The following is a 16,280-nucleotide window of genomic DNA, read 5'->3' as shown; positions in this document are numbered from 1 at the left end:
TCCAGCCTGAAGATATATTGGTTCTTTTCAATATGGCATGTATAATAACTGTTAACCCAGCACCATTGGGGAAAAAAGTGGTGAACCCTGCACTGCTGGAGGACCATGGTTTCCCTTAGATATCGATGTGTCAGCCTAGGAAACTTTGTGTTGTAATGTGTCCCTAGTCACTAGCATTGTATTGCAGTAAGGAAGTTAGAACCTGACTTGAAAAAGTTGGGTCCTCCTCTCTAAGTCCCCCTCTCTGAGAAAGCTCACTAGAGAACACAGGCGGGCATAGCGTGTGAACCGGAGTCAGGCAGAGACGGGTCCAAAGCCAAGGCTCTGCCATTTACTACTTGTGTGACCTTGAACAAGTTTTATAATCTCTCCGTGCTTCAGCCTCCTCATCTGTAAAACAATAATAATGATAAATATTTATCAGGGCTTATATACAGTCCCTGGGCTATCAGTGCTTAATAAATGTTAAGTGGTAAACGTTTTTACGTTTATCAATATAAATATTAGATGTAAATTAGATCTTACACAGTTTAGACATTAAGCTATTACATAAATCAGATATCATATTATTAGATAAATTAGACATTAGTTAATTAAATTAAAATATAATTAGGCTATTTTAGACATAAATTAGGGCTTCCCTGGTGGTTCAGAGAGTAGAGAATCGTCCTGCAATGCTGAAGAACTGGTTTCGATCCCTGGGTTGGGAAAAGCCCCTGGAGGAGGGCATGGCAACCCACTCCAATATCTTGCCTAGAGAATCCCCATGGACAGAGGAGTTGGCGGGCTGCAAAGCATCAGACATGACTGAGCGACTAAGCACAACACACAGATATAATTTATACCAGAATTATAATTTTTAGAGTTAAAAAATGTATGGACATCTTTTTCACTGGTAATATTTCCATGGAGCAGATCTCTAACTGAGGTCAGTCTTATGAATTCACTCTTAAAGGTTACTTCATCATTCTGTGTAACTTAGTCCATTATTGGAGGAAACCTGAAAGTATACATTTTTTATTTAATTTGTTGATATGAAGACACCGAGACATTTATTTCATTGTGTTGATACCAAGACAAATTGCAAAACTCTTTTAAAAACATATTAAACAGTGAGATAATTGATCTTAAACTTTGTTTGGTGAATAGAATATTTAAAGGCTAAAAATGGAATAATGAGAACTGCGTATTTGTTTCATTTTTGAAGGCAATGATGGAAGAAATTGCTGGTTTTGAAGACCGTTTGAATGACCTTAAAACTAAAGGTGACAATTTGATCAGCCAATGTGCAGATCACCTTCAAGCGAAACTTAAACAAAATGTACATGCTCATCTGCAGGGCACAAAGGACAGTTACTCAGCCATCTGCAGTACAGCCCAGAGGGTAAGTACTGCTGGAACATTCTAGAATGATGAAGAATTAAGGAGAAAGGCTGTGCAGGCTGAAGGTTTTTTAAAATAGTTTTTATGCTTCATCCTTTGGATGGATTTCCCAGTCTATGTGTACACAGAAATAACATATTATATATTTGATTAATGTGATGAAGTAGTGAATTTCAGACATTTGGTTGTACACAATCCCTTTATTCCATGAATTGATTTTGAAAAAAAATTTAATATTTTTTGTTTTTATTTGCATACCATCAATACTTCTAATTTGCCATTTATTCTATAATACCAAAATAAGTTTGTTCTGTAAGTCTCACAATAATTATTTTCTTTTTAACCCTTTGTAACTGAGGTTCTACTCTAATTCAGTATTTCTGTGTATTCATATAGAAATTGAGAAAAGAAGCAAGCACCAATTTTGAAGTATACTTCAGTGGGTATTCTTCCAATAAAATGGAATCATTAATGTTATAGATATAAGTCTAAGATACATAAGAATTGCCTTTTTTAACAGTAACTAAGTAAAATTAGTGGGTTACTTTTTATTATTCTAGAATTTATAAATGACACTGAGAAAAGTCCATGTATTTTTGTTGCTGGGCTATTGAGTAAGAACTAGAAAAATATAAGTGACACAGGGAAAATTATTTGTGTTCACTATGATAATTAAAAAATGTGGGCTATTAGTTGATCCCTAGACTTGGAAAATTCACTTTCAAACTGTTTATTTAAAAAAAAAAAAGAGGGATAAAGGAATCTAACAATAACTACAGAAGATGACGAAGGGGGAAAGGGGAATGAGACAAGGAAAATGGCAGCATGAAACTTTCTGGTGAGCTCATTTATTCCCTCACTCAACATAGATTTATTGAACACCGTCTTTGTAGCAGGCTTTTTTTGTGCATTAGGGATATAGCTCAATTTTTTTTAAAGGTGGTGAATGTTTGAAAGACAAACATATTTTAGAAATAAAAGTTTAAAAAGCAGATGAAATTCTAAAAGCAGAGTCAGAACCTTAAATTTAAGTTTGAAAAAATGTTAAAGAAAACAAAATACCTTTTTCTTTTTAGTTCTGCTTATAATAAAAATAAGGGATATTCCCAATAGCAGATAAAATGATTAATTTAATACATGAAAGAGAAAAGCAGAATTCAGTTATTGCTTCTGTTCTCTCAATAACCAAAGAAAAGTCAGTCAACCTCATATTCTTTTCTTTCCTTTTTTTTTTTTTTTTTTTTTTTGATGAGTAACTTGCTCAAAAAACCATCATAGGTATATTTACGTTGAAGGAAACATGTAAGTTTCTCAACATGTCTTTATGGATAAAATGAAAATTGTTTGGCTGGTTGAGGAACTACTAATTGAAATGACATATTAGAAAAGGTTGGATTTTCTGGATATATAATTTTGGATTATTCTGGGCTATTGTTGTCCTGGAATATTGCTTCTGAATGAAATGAGGGCATCAAACTCTTCCCTCCCCTGTGTTATAATTTAGTTCCAATTTACCCTACCCCTAAAGAGGAAGCATTTCAGCTGAGAGATATTGGTTATCTTTTCATAAACTGGCAGTTTATTGTTACTTTTAGTTCCTCATTTAAACAAAAAGGGCAATTTTATACAATCGGGAGAAGCTGCAAAAGCTTTTGGTTTAGGTTTGACCAATTTACTTCAAAGATTCTATACATTTTAATACATTTCTACTGTTATATTAACCCTTCCCACCTTCCCTTTCCATAATCAGGATATTAGTGTTGTAATGCATGGGATGAGAAGTTAGAAACTGGGGCATGGCCCACGTGCTTTGCAGCGTTTTGGAACATATGCAAACTCCATCGATGTGTGTCCGATGTCAGGGAGCATGGCAAAGGGGGATCCATTTATGGTGGATTTGTTTCATTTGCTTCTACTGATATTTACAGTAATGTAAAACAGCTCTCACAACTGCAGCTTGATCGTTCTGTCTCAGGTGTACCAGAGTTTGGAACACGAACTTCAGAAGCACGTTAGTCGACAAGACACCCTTCAGCAGTGCCAGGCCTGGCTTTCTGCGGTTCAGCCAGATTTAAAGCCAGGCGCGAATCCTCCTCTTAGCAGGGCAGAAGCTGTCAAGCAGGTAGTTTGTGATTCCTGAAAGTTTATATTACACTGTGATTCATTCATTTGATGGAAACATGTTAAGTACTTGTTATGTGCAAATTGTGCTAAATATCAAAATATAAATAAGATCTGAACTTGATCCTAGTCAAGTTCACATTCTAGCCAGAAAGATGAACACACAACTAAGGATCAGTCTGGTAGAATAAATAGAGCATGGGCACTGTGCCCAAAAGGTACCTACTCAGTAGGGTCACCATGGATAAACCATTGAATTTCTCTGTGCCTTAATGTCCTAAGTGATTATAGGACTGAAGGTTATGAAGAAATTCAAATGCCATGCCATAATGTACCCGATTTGCTAACAGAAAAGCAAAATTAGCCTCTTCACCTTTTTTGGCACAGAACAAGTTGCTTGTTAAATAATTATCGAATGAATGCTGAATGAAATATTGTCATGTAAAGGATTCTGTGGCATATTAATTTGACATCTACATGCTTAAAATGTTGCTGCTGAGATTTCATCAGAATATTTGAGATATGTTTTTAAAACTTTTGAACTAAGCAACTTTTCTATGTGGTTCAAAGAAAATATTTCAAAGGTATTTAATTATAAAGGTTATTGCTGCCAGATATGAAATAATAGTAAAAATTCAATTTTTTACCTCAAACTGAGATTAAAATAATATGCTTGTTCATTTAGTCCACAAAGAGAATGTGTTTGGTTTATATCCCTCCAAAATATGCCTTTTGGCTTAAATAATTTGCATTATTTAAGTCATGAAATGATTCACAGAAATGCACCTATTATACCTTGTAAAGAATAGAATCTGGACAAATCTGGACAGAATCTGGACAAACAAATCTAGACTTTCCTTGAATCAAGAAATGAATTAAAAATTGTCTGCATTCTGCCTTTTCATTAGATTGTGAGTTTCTTAGGCCATTTATTATCTTATGGCTGTTTGTTTCCAGTGTAGTTTATTCAGAACAATCCAGACCAAAGCTTGATTTTTCTCCTTTGTTCCCAAAAAAAGAATTAAAAGAGAGGGGGTAAAATAGTATTAATCCAATGAACCTTTCCTAGAACAGGAAGTTTCTACGTCTCCCTGCATTAGCCATGATTGCAGGAAGACACTGATCCTTCTAGGGGCCCAGATTCAATGACTGTATAGTTTGGTTTTTGCTTCCTGCCCTTTCTGCACTATTTCTCAAAATAGGCTGCCCTCTTCAGAAAATAGCCAGAGAAGAGAATGAGAGGTATTGGAAACACCAAATCAACTGCTTCGATGGTCTGCAGTTGACTTTGGTCGTGGTCCCAGACGCACTGTGTACCCCCCAGGGCCTCCCACATGGTAAACACTCAATGCATATGTAATGATAACGTAGCCCCCACTACCACCAGTCAATGACAGACTGACTGGATTCCATAAGAATGCCATTTGTTTTTATAAGGCATAACATATGAATTTGGGAGAATAAGAAAAAGTCCTATCGGATTTGGCTTCCCAGGTAGCTCAAATGGTAAAGAATCTTCCTGCAATGTGAGAGACCTGGGTTCAATCCCTGGGTTGGGAAAATCCCCTGAAGAAGGAAATGGCAACCCACTCCAGTATTCTTACCTGGAGAAATCCATGGACAGGGGAACCTGGCAAGCTAGGTTCTTTGCGTCCATGGGGTCGCAAAGAGTCAGACATGACTGAGCTACTAACACTTTCACTATCAGATTTGCCCTTGAAGTTGATTTTAGCAAAAATCTTCTGAAACTCTTTTGTCATTGACAATCAACAAGTTGCGGCCAATGCTTTTAGAATCAGGCAAACTCTGTAAATTTTAAAATAAATTACTATTCTTTTTAAAGTAAATACATTTATAAAATAAAAATCCTGATATCTTGTTCTCTTCTTATATCCAAAAGCTGTTTGGGACAGATAATGTTCTCTGAGTCACAGGTACATGGTAGGGTGCTTTAGGTTAGCAGCTAATGATGCTAATGGGAAGTGAAATACCAGTCAATTTGTATAACAAATAAAACTTTAGGTGTTGCTTTTAACTTAATGGGAAATTGATCTATGCTTATTACATCTACATGAGAATGATGTACCTGGGCAATCCACACAGCTCAGAGAAAAAGACACTAAGATAAAGGTCAAAAAGTTAGGCTGTCTTATTAACTATGATTTTGGAAAATCACCTAATGTTTCTGCAAGTCTACTTTATCCTATACAAATTGCAGTCTATACCTCCTTCCCCATTTATCACAAAGATGTAATAAGAACCACTTATCACCACTTCTGCTATCCACCACCTTCCATCACACCATCATCAATTTTCATCTGACTCCTAAAGTAGCCTAAAAACTGGTTACCTACTTCCACTGCTCGTGTCAGCCTTTACTCCATAGTAAGCATGATTTTTTTAAACCTGTGTTGGAACATTTCTCCCAATACCTTCCAGTCACATGTGTGCATGTTCAGTTGCTTCGATTGTGTCCAACTCTTTGAGACCCTGTGGACTGTAACCCACCAGGCTCCTCTGTCCATGGGATTCTCCAGGCAAGAATACTGGAGTAGGTTGCCTTGCCCTTCTCCAGGGGATCTTCCTGACCCAGGAAAGGGTACAAATATAAAACTCTTTGAACTTAGACAACTCCTGCATTGGCAAGCAGATTCTTTACCCACTGAGCCACCTGGGAAGCCGACCTTTCAATCACACTTAGAATAAATTCCAAATTTCTTACTACAGTCAGTGAATACTTTGGTTGAATAATTTGTTTTCCAAAAATGAATATTTGCTAATAAGGAGGCCACTTTTCATAATTGCAGTTGAGATTAGACTGGTGGTTCTCAACCAAAAAGGAGAGGTGATTTTGTTGCCCAGGGGAAATTTAAAACAGTCTCTGAAGACAGTTTTGGTTGTCATAACTCTGACTGGTGGGGATGTTTCTGGTATCAGCCAGGGATGCTGTTGAACATCTTGCCATGCACAGGACAGTCTCACAGCAAAGAATGATTTGTCTTCAGATGTCAATAGTGCCACAGTTGAGAAGGCATAAAAATATAAACTCTGCAAATTGGGATGTATGGTCAGTGTCCCTGTGAGGTCCTCCATGCTTTGGCCCTTGCCTATCATTTAGACTCTGCTCCTACCTAGGTTCCTCTGCTTTAGCCTGGAGCTTTGCACTTGCTATCACCCATCACCCCCGACTGCCTGGAATGCTCCTACCCCATGGCATGACTTGCTCCCTCTACAACTCAAGGCTCTTTTTCAGAGAGGTCTTGGGGGTACATTCATCCCAAAGTAACAGTGCTTCTTCATTATATTAATACTTCCCTACCCTTACCTTGGCCACTTGATGCCGAGAGCTGACTCATTTGAAAAGACCCTGATGCTGGGAAAGATTGAGGGCAGGAGAAGGGAACGACAGAGGATGAGATGGTTGGATGGCATCACTGACACAATAGACATGGGTTTGGGTGGACTCCGAGAGTTGGTGATGGACAGGGAGGCCTGGTGTGCTGCGGTTCATGGGGTCAGAGTCGGACACGACTGAGCGACTGAACTGAACTGAACTGGACTGAACCCTTACCTTACTCCATGGTGTTTATTTTATCACTACCAAACACTGCACTGCATATGTGTTTCTGTTTATGTATTATCTGTCTTTCTCGTGTACGCTCCACTGGAGCAACCGTTTTGTTTTGGAGACTGCTGTATGCTTAGCGTCTAAAACAGAACCTGCAGGGCCTCTAAACATCTTCAAAGAAACACATTTCTCTGTGCTTCTGTGTGTAATTCAAGGATTCACCTGGAGATGCCTTTCTTGGGCTTATGAAAAGGGAAGACACTATGTGAATTTTCTGCAGAGAAAAAGAGCCCAGCCGTGTGCATTTTCACCAGACTCCAGTGAAACCTACAAATAAATGCACAATAACCTTTTATGTCTACAGAATATGCAAAACATGTTAAGAAAGAGACCAGAGTAGTCTATTGATTCTCTGAAATTGAACACAAGCTAGAATGTGAACAGAGAATCTGCAACAATTGTGGACGTTTCTTGGGTGTTCCCCTTTCCCAGAACTTACAGACTAATTAGAATAAGAAATGGCTGGTGGACAAATGGCTCCCTGCCAATGTGCTTTGAAAGCTTTCTTTTGAGTACTTAATATATGCCATTTATAACAATGGTGAAAACACTGAGTATATTTTTGAAATGTCAACAAAATACCGCAAATGTACAAATATTTGCTATCTAAATATAGCATGCCTCTCTTGCACTCTGACAATTTTTTTTTTTTTTTTGAGGTCAAACACTTCAGAGCTTTGCAAGAACAAGCAAGGACCTACCTAGATCTCCTTTGCTCCATGTGTGACCTGTCAAACTCTTCAGTGAAAACCACAGCAAAAGACATTCAACAAACAGAACAAATGGTAAAAAGTTAAAAAAAAAAAAGTGACATTGGATATGTCTGTTTGATCATATTCTCTTGCTTGCACGTTGCTGCTGCTAAATTAGATGTGAAAAAAAAATTCTCTTTGGATTATTCTTGCTATAACACTCCTTCAGGCATTATAATAAGTATGTATTGAATTTCAACTGAGTCACAGAAAAATAGGCACACTGTGATACTGACGCCTCTGAAACAGAACTGAAATATTTAGTCCCACTGAACTGCTGAACATTTGTGCCTCTTTCCTCTTCTCTTTCCTCTTCAATTAGCATTCTTCTTCTTTCTGATCATTTTGTTGTTGTTGTTCTTTTCCATCATTTTTCTTTAGGTCATACTTAGTGTGACCTAAAGAATGTATGAAAGGGACTTCATACATATGGATGAAGAGTCACATAAAGTGTGTATGAAAGGGTCGTACTTAGTATGAAAGGGACTCCTGACACTTGCATTCTCTTAGGATAGCAAGCATCTGTCATGACCCTTCTAAGTCAGCAGCAGTGGCTGAGGATGCTGTTGATAAGGATACTGAAGCTGTATTTGGGGTTTTTGGACAGAGTTGTGATGAACCAGCAGTACCTGTGCTCAGCAGATAGATGGCACCATAGAGGTCATGTGCCTTCTGCTGCTGCCTTAAACTCTGCAACTCAATGTGTTTGGATTAAAAAAAAAAAAAAAAAAGACCCGGTTTTGGTATTTAATTGATTAAATATTCCAGAAGAGTAAAATATTCTAAAGGAAAAAAGAAATAAATGTAAATAATTATAATATAAATAATTAAAATAGCATTTTTTTTACTTTTATATTTTACTATATTACCAGAGCAAGTCTGTTTTTATATCTTTAAGAAAGATGATATAGCTTCTATATTTTTTACAGACATGGTTTATTGAAAAAAGTTGCATGATTTCAAAAACCAGTGAAGCAGATCTAAACATATATCCAAAACATTAATAACTCAGTGTTCTATAAAAGGTATCAGCAAATGTGCAATAGAGAACAATGTAAGTCTTTTCTAGTTAACCCCAAGACCACATTGATGAGTCTGTCAAACAGCTGTGTCTACTGAAATGCCCAATGTGAGAAACCATCAGGGCAGCTTCTGACCTAAATAATTGGTAGAACTTCTAAAGCCTCACAGTATTGATTGAAATCATATGGCATAAGTCTTCGATGCTGAAAGTCTTTAGAAAACCGAAACATAAAATCTGTTTTTCTTGGAGCAAATAATTTGGGGGGCATTTGTCACTGTGTGTGTGTGTGTGTTTGTGTGTGCACCCAAGTATGGGTCTGCGTACATGGACAGGCTGATTCACTGAACATAAATGTTTCTGTCTATTGCCGCTGACTTTTGCCTCTGTGTTTTCTCCAGATTGAACAAAGGCTTGCCCAGGCACAGAACCTAACTCAGGGCTGGGAGGAGATCAAGCACATGAAGGCTGAGCTCTGGATTTACCTCCAGGATGCCGATCAGCAGCTGCAGAATATGAAGAGGAGGCACTCAGAACTGGAGCTAAACATCGCACAGAACATGGTGTCTCAAGTAAAGGTAGGAATTCACGTGTCTCCAGAGGAAACAGAGGCAACAGCATGGGTGTGTGTCAGCCAATCCTTACACATTGTTAAAGAATAAGACAGAATCAGAACCACTTTCATTTGGTACCAAAAGAGTACAGATCAGAAAGTCAATATTCAGATATTTTTTTGGAGCTCCCATTGGCTACTTGCTTTGAAGGACATTCACTCTGTAGCTTGTTTATGAACAAAGCAACTATAGTTCAGCTGGCAGAACCAGAAAGCTGTATCATTAAACAAACACAGAGCCTTACTATTTATTAGCGTCTCATCACAAAAATCGCTAAAGCTGTAGGACTGTAAATGTATCAATTTATTAAATGTATATTTAGGCACTTCAGTGGTTAGGATTCGGTGCTTTCACTGCTGGGTCCTGGGTTTAGTCCCTGGTTGGGAAACTAAGATCTTGCAAGCCACATGGCACAGCCGATAAATAAATGAATATAATATGTAATATATATGTATTAACATAGCAAACTTAAATGTAATAAAATATTTATATATTTAAAATGCAATAGAAAATTATTAAATTAACCTGAATGGAAGTCGTACCAGACTTTTTAACAAACTTTAAGATTTATATTTTCCCTGTGATAATCAGTAATTTATATTTTCTGCTGGAATGTTGTCTCCAGAAGAAGATATATCTCCTGGAGATAAATTAGATTTTTTGGAAAACCATGAACCTTAAAATTTTTTTAGAAAACTAAGGATACACTTTAAGATAAAATGTTAACTTTTTCTCTTAGTGACTACAATATTGTTCCACATTTATCAGTTTTTCTTTTTACTTTCTGAAGTAACACAAGAAGATACCACAGTTTCCCTTTGACTCTTATATACTTGGAAATTTGTGTTTATAAGAAAGCGTGATGGTTTTCTCTTTGCCCCTCAGTATACACTCTTCAGTTACTTAAAGTGTTCAGAGGTATTGTATCTGTGCTTCAATCTGTATTTATTTGGGGAGTGGGTTATAACATATTGTTTATTTTATTGTTGTTATCCTTTAGGATTTTGTTAAGAAGCTACAGTGCAAACAGGCATCGGTGAACACTATTACGGAGAAAGTGGATGAGTTGACCAAGAAGCAAGAGTCCCCTGAACACAAGGAAATAAGCCATTTAAATGACCAATGGCTGGATCTGTGCCTTCAGTCCAACAATCTGTGCTTGCAAAGAGAAGAAGATCTCCAGAGAACACGAGATTACCACGACCGTATGAACGTTGTCGAAGGGTTCTTAGAAAAATTTACTACAGAATGGGATAACTTAGCCAGGTAATAGCGGTTCTCCAGTGGGTCACCAAAATGCTAAGCCAGAAATTTCTTAATTTCTATAAAAATCAAAAGTATCTTTCTTACATTTTAAACATCCATTTTCTATCATGAATGCATAAATCAAATTTAAATACTGATAAAACATTATTAAGAGTCTAGTGTGATCGTATGCACACAGAATCACAATTTTCCTCACCCAATATTACTTTAAGCAGTGGACAAAAGGAAAATGCTTGAAAACCGCACTGATTCTACCTGTGACCTCAAGGAATATTTCAGGGCTATTATACTTTGACTTTAAAGTACATCCCAAGAATATTTCTAGTTTTAATTACCTGATATGGGACTCTGTAAATTGAGGACACGAACCCTTCTTGAAAGAAGTTCCATAGGTTTCTTGCCAGTTCTGTGAAGTAACACATTCTGTGTAATTCAGTCTAGTTTTTTCTTGTACTTGTGGTATTCTAGAACTTAGTGAATAATCTGATGGCTCAGATGGTCAAAAGTCTGCCTGCAATGCAGGAGACCTGGGTTTAATCCCTGGGCTGGGAAGATCTCCTGGAGAAGGAAATGGCTACCCACTCCAGTATTCTTGCCTGGGAAATCCATGGACAGAGAAGCCTGGAAAGCTGCAGTCTATAGAATCACAGAATCAGACATGACTAAGTGACTAACGCTATTTGATTTTATAGCAACTGAACACCTCTTAACTTTTTCTTTGAAAAGGATTCCCTCACCACCCCCCACCCACATACACAGTCATATATAGAAATCTTTGTGTAATTCTGATCGCTATGATTTATTAAAATCTGTACTTTTTCTGCCCAGATTTAGTAATTTGTAGCAATTAAAACTGAAAACATATTTTAGGTGTAATTCAATCATGGGTTTTTTGTTTATGTGGATTTCTGTTTTAGGGGAAGTACACTACTTTCTGATGTGTTTACTTTTTCTTGATGCTCAACATTTTATTAGTCTTTGGGATAAATCCAGTGTCAGCAAAAGCCTGTATTTCAGACTGACAGCAGCACCTGGGTCTGGTTAACCCACAAACACGACAGACTTAATATGTCCATGGCAACCCACTCCAGTATTCTTGCCTGGAGAATCCCCATGGACAGAGGAGCCTGGCAGGCTACCGTCCATAGGGTTGCAAAGTGTCAGACAGAACTGGGTGACTAAGAGCAGTACAATATGTCTCAAACGGAAGTCATCATATACTCTCCCAACACTCTTCCTCATACTTAAGAACTAATTGTTTTGTAAGTGAAAAAGATTCTAAGATTCAGTTTTTCTCATATGTGTCTTGTAGTCAACAGCATGAGAATTCTTTGCATTTCACACTTACTTTTAAAGCTTCTAATGATATATAAAAAATATCTGAGTTATACCAATGAGCAGCTGTTAGAGTCATTGGCTATAGCTTACACATGGCATGTTGTCTACCACTGGATTGTTTGCTGGAACTTCTCTCAGGAAAGCACAGAAATCACAGATCATTTAATTCCTTTCAGTGCCATTGTCATGAATGCAGTAGATCAGTGTTTTTCAGTCTTTTGTGTTTCCACAAATCATCAAGGGGTCTTGTTACCATGCAGTTGCTGTTCTGTTGATGAAATCCAGAGGAAGAAGCTACAAGTACATGTCAGATGTGATGAGAGGGCAGCCTTAGCTAAACAATGAAGAGCAGAGAAGTATCCAGGCAAACTATCTTAGTTCAACTTCTGCTATGGAAATATATGGGTCTTATACTCTATAATGGAGAAGGAAATGGCAGCCCACTCCAGTATTCTTGCTTGGAGAATCCCATGAACAGGGGAGCCTGGTGGGCTACAGTCCATGGGGCCACAAAAAGTTGGACATGACTGAGTGACTAACACTATATTTCATAGTAACTACAGAATCTCTGCCAATAAGCCACGAATTGCTCAGACGGTAAAGCGTCTGTCTACAGTGCGGGAGACCAGGGTTCAATCCCTGGGTTGGGAAGATCCCCTGGAGAAGGAAATGGCAATCCACTCCAGGACTATTGCCTGGAAAATCCCATGGACAAAGGAGCCTGGTAGGCTACAGCCCATGGGGTCGCAAAGAGTCGGACACGACTGAACGACTTCACTTTCTTTCTTTCTTAAGCTAAGAACACCCAGTTAAAGATGGTAATGTGCAATTTAACATGATACAAACAAACACAGATATGGACTAAAGTTAACTTGACTTTATGTGCTTAAATATAGATCTGATGCAGAGAGTACAGCTGTTCACCTGGAAGCTTTGAAAAAGTTGGCCCTGGCATTGCAGGAGAGAAAGAAGGCCATTGAAGATCTGAAAGAACAAAAGCAGAAAATGATAGAACATCTGAATTTAGATGACAAAGAATTAGTCAAAGAACAGACGAGTCACCTTGAACAACGCTGGTTTCAGCTAGAGGACCTCGTTAAAAGAAAAATCCAAGTGTCCATCACCAACCTGGAGGAGCTCAGTGTGGTTCGGTCCAGGTTTCAGGAGCTGATGGAGTGGGCAGAAGAGCAACAGCCCAACATTGCCGAGGCCCTTAAGCAGAGCCCCCCACCTGACATGGCTCAGAACCTGCTCATGGATCACCTTGCCATTTGCAGCGAACTGGAGGCCAAACAGATGCTCCTGAAATCTCTCACGAAGGATGCTGACAGGGTGATGGCTGATCTTGGCCTCAACGAGAGGCAGATAATCCAGAAGGCACTGTCTGATGCACAAAGGCACGTGAGCAGTCTCAGTGACTTAGTGGGCCAAAGACGGAAGTACTTAAACAAGGCTTTGTCCGAGAAAACCCAGTTTCTCATGGCGGTGTTCCAGGCGACCAGCCAGATTCAGCAACACGAGCGCAAGATAATGTTCCGTGAACATATCTGCCTGCTACCGGATGACGTGAGCAAACAAGTGAAAACATGTAAGAGTGCACAAGCCAGCCTCAAGACTTACCAAAACGAGGTCACTGGACTTTGGGCCCAGGGTCGCGAGTTAATGAAAGGAGTCACAGAGCAGGAAAAGAGTGAGATATTAGGGAAGCTCCAGGAATTGCAGAGCGTCTATGACACCGTTTTACAAAAGTGCAGCCATCGGCTACAAGAGCTGGAGAAAAATCTGGTTTCTAGGAAGCATTTTAAGGAAGATTTTGATAAAGCCTGTCACTGGCTCAAACAAGCAGATATCGTTACCTTTCCTGAGATCAATCTAATGAATGAGACTGCTGAGCTGCACACACAGCTGGCCAAATACCAACACATTCTCGAACAGTCTCCAGAATATGAAAACCTCCTACTTTCCCTGCAGAGAACTGGACAGGCCATCCTGCCCACGCTGAATGAAGTGGACCATTCCTACCTCAACGAAAAGCTCCATGTGCTGCCCCTGCAGTTTAACGTGATCGTTGACTTGGCTAAAGACAAGTTCTATAAAGTCCAAGAGGCGATGCTGGCTCGGAAAGAATATGCCTCCTTGATCGAGTTGACAAGCCAGTCTCTGCGTGACCTTGAAGACCAGTTCTCCAGGATGAGCCAAATCCCTGGCCACCTGAGCGTCGAAGAGGCTCTGTCTCTTCGGGATGGCTGGCGAGCTCTGGGGGGCGAGGTGGCAGGCCTCGCCGAAGCTGTGGATGAACTGAACCAGAAGAAAGAAAGTTTTCGCAGCACCGGGCAGCCATGGCAACCGGACAAGATGCCGCAGCTTGTCACCCTGTACCACAGGCTGAAGCGACAGACAGAACAGAGGGTGAGCTTTTTAGAAGACACCACCAGTGCTTACCAGGAACACGAGAAGATGTGCCTCCAGCTGGAGAAACAGCTAGAGGCTGTGAGGACGGAGCAGTCCAAGGTGAACGAGGAGACGCTGCCCGCGGAGGAGAAGCTCAAAGTGTATCACTCCCTGGCGGGAAACCTCCAGAATTCCGGAATTCTCCTAAAACGTGTCACTAGGCATCTCGAAGATCTCGTTTCGCATCTCGACCCCGCAGCTTACGAGAAAGCCAAGCATCAGCTCCAGGCCTGGCAGGAGGAGTTAAAACTGCTCACCTCTGCCATTGGCGCGACAGTGACGGAGTGTGAGAGCCGCATGGTGCAGAGTAGAGACTTCCAGACAGAGCTGAGCCGCTCTCTGGAGTGGCTGCGGAGCGTGGAGGTGGCCCTGAGTGGACCACTGTGCCTGGACCCGAACCTGCGGGACATCCAAGAGGAGATCAGAAAGGTCCAGATCCATCAGGAAGAGGTGCAGTCCAGCCTGAGGATAATGAATGCGCTGAGTAACAAGGAGAAGGAGAAATTCACGAGAGCCAAGGAGCTGATCTCCGCTGACCTACAGCGCACGCTGGCTGAGCTCTCAGAGCTGGATGGGGCCCTGCAGGAAGCTCTCCGCACCAGACAGGTGGGTGCCATGGGGCTTCTGCTCCATTTTTCTCACTTTGCTTCTTTGTAAACAGGTGTGGGGCTTCCCTGGCAGCTCACCTGGTAAAGAATCTGCCTGCAAGGCGGGAGACCTGGGTTTGATCCCTGGGTTGGGAAGATTCCCCTAGAGGAGGGCATGCCAACCCACTTCAGCATTCTTGCCTGGAGAATCCCCATGGACAGAGGAGCCTGGTGGGCTACAGTCCATGGGGCTGCAAAGAGTCAGGCATGAAGCAAGCAACTAAGAACAGTAGCAAACAGGTGTGAGTTTTTATGTTCATGGTATTCATTTCAAGTGATTTCCATGTTGATATGACTTTCATTTTAACACAGGAACACCTTGGCTCTCCCTCTCCTTTTGGAGAGGTAATAAATAATAAAGTGGGTGCTAAATTGCTTCAGTTATGTCCAACTCTGTACAACCCTATGGACCTTACCCTGCCCAAAAGTTTACTTGCTTTAATACCTTGGCCCATTTTCCCTACATCTGTTCTCAGTCCTTCTGATTCTATGGAATTTCAACCAGCCAAGATATTCCAAGGTGTGTATTGTTTTTTAATTCATTCATCTGTGGATGGACACTTAGGTTATTTCTATACCTTGACTATTGTAAATAGCACTGGTATTAACATGAAAGTGCAGATTTCTCTTTGAGGTAATGATTTTGTTTTCTTTGGATAGATACCCAGGAGTGAGATTGCTGGATCATATTGGTGGTTAATTTCTTGAGGAGTTTCCATACTGTTTTCCATAGTGGTTATACCAGCTTACATTCCCACTGGTATTGTTATACTCCTTCCTACCTGAGGAACTGGGTCTTCCCAGGTGGCACAGAGGTGAATCTGCCTGCCATTGCAAGGAGATGCTAGAGATGTGGGCTCACTCCCTGGATCAGGAAGATCCCCTGGAGGAGGAAATGGCAACCCACTCCAGTATTCTTGTCTGGAAAATTACATGTGCAGAAGAGCCTGATGGGCTACAGTCCATGGGAGTGCAAAGAGTCAAGTGTGACTAAGAACACACACCCTACCTAAGGCATTATTTCACTTTGGTGAATATTCATTCTGCCACATATTGCTA

At 39.9% G+C, this 16,280-nt stretch overlaps 1 protein-coding gene across 16 annotated transcripts in view; it reads left to right on the top strand.

The window, feature by feature from the left end:
• SYNE1 (spectrin repeat containing nuclear envelope protein 1) overlaps positions 1 to 16,280 on the top strand; it is a 495,794-nt gene that overhangs the window by 267,605 nt on the left and 211,909 nt on the right. For all 16 annotated transcript variants that reach the window (XM_055536003.1, XM_055535999.1, XM_055535996.1 and 13 more), the window contains 6 exons: positions 1,208 to 1,384; positions 3,359 to 3,505; positions 7,792 to 7,917; positions 9,307 to 9,483; positions 10,520 to 10,785; positions 13,020 to 15,180. In XM_055536003.1, coding sequence (XP_055391978.1) covers positions 1,208 to 1,384; positions 3,359 to 3,505; positions 7,792 to 7,917; positions 9,307 to 9,483; positions 10,520 to 10,785; positions 13,020 to 15,180 — 3,054 coding nt within the window. The remainder of the gene's footprint in view (positions 1 to 1,207; positions 1,385 to 3,358; positions 3,506 to 7,791; positions 7,918 to 9,306; positions 9,484 to 10,519; positions 10,786 to 13,019; positions 15,181 to 16,280) is intronic.

This window comes from Bubalus kerabau, chromosome 9, assembly GCF_029407905.1.
Source record: "Bubalus kerabau isolate K-KA32 ecotype Philippines breed swamp buffalo chromosome 9, PCC_UOA_SB_1v2, whole genome shotgun sequence".
Taxonomy (NCBI): domain Eukaryota; kingdom Metazoa; phylum Chordata; class Mammalia; order Artiodactyla; family Bovidae; genus Bubalus; species Bubalus kerabau.
Note: the sequence above shows the minus strand (reverse complement) of the source record. Positions and strands in the feature narration are given on the sequence as shown.